The 10092-nt window shown below is 50.4% G+C and overlaps 1 protein-coding gene across 1 annotated transcript; it reads right to left on the reverse strand.

Annotated features, from left to right (window-relative positions):
• Positions 1-521: 521 nt before the first annotated feature.
• LOC135285339 (uncharacterized) lies at positions 522-6614 on the reverse strand. Its single transcript, XM_064397528.1, has 6 exons — positions 6415-6614; positions 5010-5224; positions 4005-4165; positions 2647-2690; positions 2233-2444; positions 522-686 (listed from the first exon to the last, which is right to left on the reverse strand). The coding sequence occupies exons 1-6, from the start codon at positions 6452-6454 to the stop codon at positions 522-524; spliced, it is 837 nt and encodes a 278-aa protein (XP_064253598.1). The 5' UTR covers positions 6455-6614.
• Between the last annotated feature and the right edge of the window lie 3478 nt (positions 6615-10092).

Here is a 10092-nt window from a genome sequence, read left to right on the forward strand (position 1 = left end):
TTTTAGGACAGACATGCCCTGTACCTACCTGCATGTTCAGAGTTCTCCTCCTTGCTTCTGCTGCTGGATCTTGGCCTGCAGAAAATGGAGGACAATGAACATGTGAGGAGGTAGAAAGAGAAGGGAGGGAATGCCTGTACCATGAAAGGAGGAAAACCGCCAGAGCATGGGCACTCTGATGAAGGAGGAAATGCAGCACAGAAACACACCAGGATGCAAAGCTGATTCATTGTCCTTAAGCTTTCCATTGCGGGAGTCACAGAGAGCTGGCCAAGCTCTGTGTGAAACAATAGCCAAGTCCAGCAGAGGACTCATCTTGAGGTGCTTTGAAGCCCTGCCTCCTCTTCCCCACCACCACCTCTGCTCTTGGCACATTGGTGTTGGCTTTGACATTGTGCTGGGTCATCATAGATCGGCAAAATGCCTAAATACATGGGACACCTGGCTGTGCAAAATAACCACACTTTGGAACGGGAACACACAGGTGAACAGCACACTGCAGCAGCAGCAGACAACTTAGCTTACCTCATCTCCTGGGACTCCTGGAATTCCAGCTGCGGAGAGCTTGGCAGAGAGCCCACAGCACTGCCAAGAGAGGGACTTACTGCCTTGCCTATGGGGGGGATCAGAGGTGGTCCCAATGACCCCTTCTTCATATCCCCTCCACTGGAATACAGCAAGGAAGCCTGCAAAGAGTAGAACACAGTGCTCAGATCAAGCATGCAGCCTTGTCCCCATTCATGCCTCAAGACATTTAGGAACGCATTTAACTGGACCTGGCAGGAAAAGTCAAGGCAAAATGATGGAGCAGCTTGGCCTAGGATGGGGAATGTTGACCTAGGAAAGGGAAGTGGTGAGGGAGATCCCAGGGCACACATTTTGCACCTCTCCCCTTGTGCTCAGTTTTCTACATTCCCAGCTGGAATTCACATATTTGACATCAAAATGTTCTGAGGTGCCACTGCCTCCACCTGGAAGATAGGGTGTCATGGGAATGGGTTTAGATCACTATTCTCTCCCTGCCCCTTAGGTACCTCACAGCCAGTGCTGATCTCCAGTCATGTCCCCACAAAGCCATTCTGCAGGAGGCCAAAACCTGCTCTTCTCAAGCCCCTCATTTCTTCTGCTGCTGCCCTTCCCTCCTACACTTCCCCAGCAGCCTTTGAGCCCAGATGCTGCTGCTGAGCTCTCAGGATGCTCGCTGCTCTCCAGCCCCCACACATCCACCATCTCAGCCTCACTGGCATTTAGGATGTTCAGCAGAGCTCCCTGCCCTGCTGCTCTCTGCAAGGTCTCTGCCTGCCCAAGTTCCTCCAGGGCCCCCATGCCATGGTCAGGAATGGGAATGGAGGCAGCAGGGGCAGATGCACACCCTTTGTTTCTATCCCATCATTTTTGGGCCAGCTAAAGAACCAAATCAGGACCTGTTCAGCTTCAGTGAGAGGGTCACTTCCTCTCACAGAGACACTGGGCCCTTTCTCAGCAAGGCTGAAATCAAGTATCCAAGCCTTTGATTGGACATTTTGTCTACCAAAACTCTTGTTCATCTGCCTCCTCTGCACCCCATGGCAAACCCAAAACAACTGCAGCTCCTGGTCCTGCTGCCAAGGCAATTGTGTGCCTGGGCTCTGGGCTGCTCTCCCCACGGCCACCTCCCATCCCTTCCCTCTGGACAAAGCCATGCCACAGCACACAGCTGCGCAGAAGCTGATGATGTCTAGAAATAGCAGCAGAGACAACTGTGCAGAGGGCATGGCTGTACAAGTCAAAAGCTGAGACAACCTGGAACTGACTTTGCAGGACTGCCTGCTCCAGCAAAGACCTTGTTCCATCCCAACCAGACACAGCTGACAAAAAACACCACCAAGACATAGACATGGCTCACAGATACCCATAGGTTACTAAATCTAGAAGGACAGCTTGTCCAGATTGGACAACTTTAGCTGCTCAACTTTAGCTGCTGCTGGTGTTTTCTCAGCCATGAGACAGAGGAGGAACCACAACAGAGCCCAGAAACCATTCAAAGACCTCTCCTGTTATTGACACATGCTGAGGATATGAAGTCTGCACTCCACAGCCACTGCAGAGACAGCCTGAAGCACAGTGTCCAGCTGAGCTCTTCTTTGGCTCAGCTGCTTCCCTGAGGTCACACCACAGGAAAAGATCTCCAATCTCTGCCTCCAGCACATAAACTGAAAATCTACTGCACAGGACGTAGTTTGGTCTCCTTACCTTATAACATTTTTCTTCTGAACTCTGCTCCTGGTGTTTTCTACTGTCATTATCATAGCCAGTGCCAATGTCCTTGTTCTCTTTCTCCATGCTGTACATTTTATTATTGTTAGAAGAAGGAGAGCTGATCCTGATGGGAGGCAATGGCTTTGAGGGAAGGAGCGAAGAGGGACATGGCCGGAAAGACTTGGAGAAAATGAACCTAGTCACGCCTGCAAAGTGGAGGAATTTTCACTGCACCACCAGAGAACACTCCCAGTGACTGGGCTCTGGGAGAGTCCACTGAGCCCGTCAAAAAACTGAAATGCATTTAAAGAAATTAAAAAAAGAATGGGTTTTAACCAAACATTCCAAATGTCACCTCTGAGTCAAGACCACAATGGTCATTTTAGGACAGACATGCCCTGTACCTACCTGCATGTTCAGAGTTCTCCTTGCTTCTGCTGCTGCATCCTGACCTGGAGAAAATGGAGGACAATGAACATGTGAGGAGGTAGAAAGAGAAGGGAGGGAATGGCTGTACCATGAAAGGATGTAAACATTCTTAGCGTGGGCACTCTGATGAATGAGGAAATGCAGCACAGAAACACACCAGGATGCAAAGCTGAATAATTTTCCTTAAGCTTTCCATTGCGGGAGTCACAGAGAGCTGGCCAAGCTCTGTGTGAAACAATAGCCAAGTCCAGCAGAAGACTCATCTTGAGGTGCTTTGAAGCCCTGCCTCCTCTTCCTCACCACCGTCAGTCATTCCTCAACTGTCATCCTAACTCCCCAATTCTGCCGTCTCTCCTTTTGGAGCCAAGTGGTTCCTACAGCCACACTGAAGCAGCAAGAGCTGCTCAGCTGAGACACGAGACTGTATGGAGGGCAGCTACTTTTGTACAGGTGCCAAAGCTTGACTTTGCCTGCTCGTGCCTAAACCTGGTGACAGTCTCATGCTACATGTGGTCAGAGCGCTGCTGTCTCCCGAGAATGCTATGACACCTCCTGGCTCTTTCAAGAACAAAAAGGCTTTTTCCAACTCAGCTGCTAGGGGAGGATATTCAGATTGCACTTTAAAAGCCCTCCCAAAGATTTCCAATTCAAATGATACTTCTGTGTCTCCTTCTTTATTGTTATCACTCGGATAAGCTTGACAGCTACATTTTCTCTCCCATATCCAAGCCAATATCTTTCCATCAGGTACGGTCCTGTAACTCTTGTCTACCACCTTGCCCGCTTTGATCTTAAGCCCAGATCAAAATATTAAACATTGATCAGATTATACATTTATACCCCAAAACTTCTCTGGCATCTCATTTCACAGTGGAGGCCCAGGCACAGAGAAAATATTCCTGATGTTTACAGAAGCAGCACCTGAATTTGCAGACCCCTCTCCAGTAGCCAGTATTGGCCCATACATAATCTCATGGGTGCAGAAGTTAACAGTCAAGAATGACAGCATTCAAATATCTGCAGGACCCAGACCCATGCAATTCACTTCCCAAAAAAGAGCACAACCATTACAAAGGGAATCAATAGCCAAGTCCAGCAGAGGACCAATCCTGAGGTGCTTTGAAGCCCTGCCTCCTCTTCCCCACCACCACCTCTGCTCTTGGCACATTGGTGCTGGCTTTGACATTGTGCTGGGTCATCATAGATCGGCAAAATGGAGAATACACAGAGGTTTGCCTAAATACATGGGACACCTGGCTGTGCAAAATAACCACACTTTGGGATGGGAACACAGAGATGAACAGCACACTGCAGCAGCAGCAGACACCTTGGCTTACCTCATCCCCTGGGACTCCTGGAATTCCAGCTGCAGAGAGCTTTGCAGAGAGCCCGCAGCACTGCCAAGAGAGGGACTTACTGCCTTGCCTATGGGGGGGATCAGAGGTGGTCCCAATGACCCCTTCTTCATATCCCCTCCACTGGAACACAGCAAGGAAGCCTGCAAAGAGTAGAACACAGTGCTCAGATCAAGCATGCAGCCTTGTCCCCATTCATGCCTCAAGATATTCAGGAATGCATTTAACTGTGTCCTGGCAGGAAAAATCAAGGAAAACTGATGGAGCAGCTTGGCCCAGGATGGGGAATGGAAAGGGAGATGATGAGGGAGAGACCATGACACATATTTGGCACCTCTCCCATTGTGCTCACTCTTCTCCAAAAGTGGCTTCATTCCCAGCTGGCATTCACATATTTGACATCAAGGTGTTCTGAGGTGTCACTGCCTCCACGGGCATTTTAGATGTCATGGGAGAGGCTTTATAACTCCCTGCCTCTAAGGTACCTCACAGCCAGTGCTGATCTCCAGTCATGTCCCCACAAAGCCATTCTGCAGGAGGCCAAAACCTGCTCTTCTCAAGCCCCTCATTTCTTCTGCTGCTGCCCTTCCCTCCTACACTTCCCCAGCAGCCTTTGAGCCCAGATGCTGCTGCTGAGCTCTCGGGATGCTCGCTGCTCTCCAGCCCCCACACATCCACCATCTCAGCCTCACTGGCATTTAGGATGTTCAGCAGAGCTCCCTGCCCTGCTGCTCTCTGCAAGGTCTCTGCCTGCCCAAGTTCCTCCAGGGCCCCCATGCCATGGTCAGGAATGGGAATGGAGGCAGCAGGGGCAGATGCACACCCTTTGTTTCTATCCCATCATTTTTGGACCACCTAAAGAACCAAATCAGGACCTGTTCAACTTCAGTGAAAGGGACAGTTCCAGCCAGGGAAAAGGTCTGAGAGCTCTGCTGACAGCACAGAAACTGGAAATTGACCACACTGCACTTAGCTTGGTCTCCTTACCTTATGTCCTTGTCCCTCTGAACTCAGCTCCTCTTCTTTTCTCCTGCCCTCAGCATAGCCAATGCCATCTTTCCCATTCTCCTGCTCTCTGCTGCATATCAGGCTTGGCTTGGTAGAAGGAGAGCTCTTCTGGATGGGAGGCAATGGCTTGGAGGGAAGGAGCATAGAGGGACTGGCCAGGGAAAACATCTTGGCAAGCGGGTAGCCAGACAGGCCTGCAAAGTGGAGACACAAAATATAAGTGAAACCAAAATGCAAACCCAAAGCATCTGAAGCTCCATATCTCGTGGGACACATTCCCTGCAAACTTCTAAACAGCTGCACAGGGCTACATTCTCTTGCTGGCAGACACTTGAGGCAGGCCAAGGGCAAACCCTGACCCACTTCCACAGGGCTGCCACAGGAGCACCCTGGCCTCTGGGCTGCCCTGGGACAGCAGGGAGCCCAGAGCCCTGTGCTCTCCAGCAATGGCTCAGCTGCACAAGCACGCTCCTGCTCCTCTCCCTGCCCCACAGCTGAGCAGCCCTCCAGCTCCACGGGGCACTGGCAGCAGCACAGCTCATTGCAGGGGCACATGCAGGGCACAGCTGTTCCCTGGCAATGTGCACAGGCTCTCTGGGCTGCCACAAGACCCTTCCTCCCACCAGAGATTGGCCCAGCTCCCCCTCACCTCTGTGTGAGGCTGAGCCATGCTCACAAGGGAAGAAGTGAGTTAGGTGAATTCCCACCTTTATCATTAACATATCTAATGGGTGTGGCACTCAAGGGGAATAATTTTTCATTTTAGAGAAAATTTATTTGGGTTCATTTTTCATGGAACTAGCCTGCATTTAATTCCTATGAACAGTATGGAGCTGGCAAGTCTGAAGGGAAAAGGCGAAGGCTCCAATGATAAGAGGAGAAGATATTCCTTCTTCAGTCTGGCCTGTGAATCCACAGGAAAAACCCACACAGCTGTGACTGCTATTTCTGTAAACCACCAAGTCCTGTCAGCAACAGGCAGGCCTTATTGGTGTTTCTGTAGCACTGTAATACCATCCTCAGGGTTGGACCTGACCAGCAAGCAGAGGAAGAACGGGAAATTTATCTGTAGTGAGACCTGACATTGATGGCAAGGAAAGCAACAGGACTTGCGTCTCATGACCATGTCCAGTCTGTGCTCAGCTGTGGCCACAGTCCCTGTCCTGGCTGACAGTATGAGTGATTTGGCTGCTGTCAAAAAGGAGAAAGCAGAGTAAACTAATGACAGAATGTTGTGATGCCATGGGCATCCTTGCAGGATCATCTCTATCTGTCAGCCACCTACTCTGACCCAGAACTGAGCACCATGGAGCAGTTTTCCCTGAAATATGGTGGGATTGTTTTTCCATTTGGCTTCAGCCTTTCAGCTCCTTCCTATCCTCACCTTTTCCTTCAGAGGTTTTTCCTTTTCCAGTAAACTCCATGTTTGAACCCGTGCTTCTGCCTGGCAGAAGGATCTGGGTTTGAATTTGGGAGCACTCTCAGTGTAGCCAGCGACAGGAGCTTGGTGCCCAGCCTCAGAACAAGGCCGGGTGACTCCGATCGCCAGCGCTCGGCACAGAGAGGCAGAGCCAGACGCGTCTGCTGCCGCTGCGGCCGTGCCAGCCACAACCTTCACAGCCTTCACAGCCCCAGCGTGGGGCTGCCCCTTTGTGACACAATAGCCCATGGGGCTGCCCCTTTGTGATGCAATAGCCAGTGGTTCTCTCATTTCCATGGCTGCAAAACCCCACCCCAACTCCATCCCTTTCCCTTCCCTTCCCAAGGGCAGCCAGCCTTAAGCCCAGCCTGGCCACACCTGAGGGTTTCACACTGTCTAGGAAGTAAACCCTCTCCAAAGCTACTTTTCAAGTCCTTTATTTCTGGAATTCCCACTCAGTTCTGGGTTGCAGCTGGTTGGTGTGGGAATTGGTTAATTTCTCTTCACATCAAACAAAGTGCTGGGACACAAACAATGGCACCATGCTGTGGAAGTTAAAGCAGCTCTGCACTCCCCAGTAGATGAGCCCACAATTCAGCTGGCCAATAGCTTTAGGGAACAAATTGACCATCCAAACATTCCACTTTTGCTCTGCTTCATTGTTCCAGTGGTTTATTTCCTGCTTTCTTGATTGCAGAGAAACCCAAACCCAACATAAACATCATCTTCCTCAAAACATTTCTGACCCTGGCAGCTCCTGACAATTCAAAATTTTCTTCATAGAAATAGCACTTGGCAGGTCATTCTAAAATACTCTCCAACAGAGCAGATAAAACTAATCATCCTTGATTTGGCAGAACTAAGCCTAACCCACGGGACACATGGGTCTGATCCCTTCTTCAGCATCTGCAAAATTATTCTTCAAGTCTCATCTCTCTTATCTATTCAAAGATCTCTGCATTAGATGCCCCCAGTGTTCAGTGGGCTGACATGATCAGCGTATCTGTAGGGTGTAAATTGGCCATGCAAAGTTCTCCATTGTTGTGCAAGGGGTTTATTCCTGCTTTCTTTCCTGCAGACACACCCAAACCCAACATTACAACACCTGCCTCAAAACAATTCTCATTTGGACTGTCCCCGAAAATTCAAACCTATACTCAGAGTGTTTCCCTGTCACCAGGGACAGGCTCCAAGGCTGGGCTCTCACCTGCATGGAATGAAGAAGAGCTGCTGCCCTTGCCAGTGGCTCCAGGGTCTGGTGATTAGGGCTTTGAATGCAGCTTTTGTACACACACTGCCTCTCTGGGCCAAGCAGCATTCCTGGACATTGGCACCACCTCTGCAGGCCAACATCCTCCAGGCACAGCTGCAGGAACGAGATTGCAGCAAGTGCTGGCTGAAGGAGTCTCCAGGCTGCAGCAGCCCTTCACCTCCAGCGGAATCATCTTGTGCTGCCGTGGGAGAAAGCAAAGGGGGTGACAGGCTCTTTGCAGATGAGGGTCTCCTCCATGTGCTGCTGCTCGCTGGGCTGATACAGCTGCTGGTGCCCTCCCCTGCAGATGTACCAGGAGCCTGTCTGGAAAAATAACACTGCCAGTGCCAGTGCCAGCCACCCATCCCTGCCATGGCCCTGCCCACAGGGCGTCCTGCCTACCAAACTGCTCCAGTCAGGTGATGTCAGACACCATCAAAATACATTCAAACTATGCATTTTACACATTCTTTCCAAATCGTGGCCATGCAGTCCACATGCTGGAGGCAGACTGCTCTTGGCAGAATGGGGGAAGCCCCAGCAGCTGCTCTCCCCATGGCTGGATGGCCATGGCAGCAAAGCCAAGTCTCTCACCGTGCCCACTGCTGTTGGGACCCAGTGCTTTGGACATGTTCTCACTGAACTCAGGCTTCTGCTACAGCAGTATTGTGCCTTCACGCATTTGATAACTAAGAGTTGGAATGGTAAGGACTCCTTACAAGAGCTACCAAATAAAAGGGGAGGGAGGGGGTGAGTGAGTTAGAATAGTTTGCTCCTTTTTAATACAAGCATACCTGGATTGAAGCAGGGACACTGGGCTAATCGTACTGGGGACTGGTTTGTAAGCCTTGTCTCTAGCAATTCCCACCAGTCTGCAAGCATTTTTTAGTAGAAAGCAGTATATAAGATTTTACAGCACATCCATGAGCAAGTCGAAGCCAGAACTCCAAGTACAAAACAAATACTCCCAAATCGGCCACCCATGGGGAAAGGAAGAAGAAAAGCAGATGAAACAAGTGCCACTGCAACTGAATTGCTTGCGTTCATCCCATGGTCCAACTTTTGTGGACAAAAGCTCTTCAATTCAAACACACAGCTTAAGACCAAGGAATTCAATGTTTAGAGAGCATTTAAAGCCTAATTCCTATTACTTTCAAGGAAAGGTAGATGCTAAATTCCTTAAAAACTCAAATATGGGTCTAATTGGGACTGCATCCTCCAAATCAGGAATGGAGGTTTAGAATTGCAGAACTGTTTCCATTGGAAAAGGCCTTTAAGATCATAGAGTCCTCCCAATAACCTGACATCACTAACACTGCCAAGGCAACCACAAAAGCATATCCCAGGAAATGTTGGGAGATGGAACATCGTTCTTCTCTCCTTTTTCTCCCCAGGAGCCCCTTGGCAGGAGAAATGCCCACATGGGCTTTATCTGACTCCTTTCCAACCAACCCTTCCCTCACTCCCAGGTCTCATTTGCTCTGCAGGCTTCACTAGCTCGCTCAACCCAGAGGAGCTCTCAGAGGAGAAAATGCTGCCTGGCGTGGGGCTGTCTGATCCCTGTCCCATCTTGATTCCATCTGCCCCATTCCCTCTCCCATCAAAGAGACCGAAGGATCCCCCACAACCCCACGGTACTGCAGCAGATCCCTGGCACGTTCCCTCCTCCGCTCCTTGGTGGCCCTGGGGAGGCTCCAGAGCCCTCCCTGTGTGCGGGACAGCTGCTGCAGCACCGCTGCGCCTGCGGGCCAGCAGCGCCCAAGGAGCAGCTGCGCAAGTTCAGAGTCTGAAACAGAATCCTCAGTGCACACAAATGACAACTGGCATTTCAGGGGCTGGCAGGAAAAACTAAATCCATCTGCTCGTTGCCCCTGCTAGCCATGGCCACGGTGATGCAACTGGAAGAATTGCCCCTGCCCAGGAAGCTCTCAGGTAGAAGAGAGGAGCAAAAACCACGCGTTTCTGAGCTGCTAGCTCCCAGTGCCTCAGGTTTTCCTTCCAATTTCTAAAGGGTTTGGACTATTTTTACTGTTTCAACCCTTGTTATGTGCTCCTGTGAACAAGTAAGCACTACAAAGCCTCTCCCTCAAAGCCTTGAGGGACTGCCAAAGCAGAACTTGTTCATGCTCTTTTCTCCTGGTGATTTTATAATCCCATACAGACTCTGACAGCAAACCCGTGCTAGAGGAAAGATTGACCTTGGAATCATAGGGCACTTTCTGGGTGGGTGTTTTAATCTGCTTTTCCAGGGCCTTGGGCTGAGCAGGGTGAGGATCTGGGGGATTTCACAGAAGAACTGGCACAGGACATTGCCATGACACAGGGGCGGGGAAAATGTATTGGCCGTTTGCAGCAGAGAATAGAGAAAGGCACTGGCCCAGGCAGCTGCT

Source organism: Passer domesticus, chromosome 23 (assembly GCF_036417665.1).
Source record: "Passer domesticus isolate bPasDom1 chromosome 23, bPasDom1.hap1, whole genome shotgun sequence".
In the NCBI taxonomy this organism is placed as follows: domain Eukaryota; kingdom Metazoa; phylum Chordata; class Aves; order Passeriformes; family Passeridae; genus Passer; species Passer domesticus.

What these genes read in the sequence shown, in the direction of transcription:
- LOC135285339 (XM_064397528.1), bottom strand. Translation starts at nt 6,454, where the DNA reads ATGGAGTTTACTGGAAAAGGAAAAACCTCTGAAGGAAAAG. An exon ending in CAGAGGGACAAGGACATAAG is followed by an intron (nt 4,166 to 5,009) that starts GTAAGGAGACCA and finishes TACTCTTTGCAG; the next exon opens with GCTTCCTTGCTGTGTTCCAG. An exon ending in CAGAAGAAAAATGTTATAAG is followed by an intron (nt 687 to 2,232) that starts GTAAGGAGACCA and finishes TACTCTTTGCAG; the next exon opens with GCTTCCTTGCTGTATTCCAG.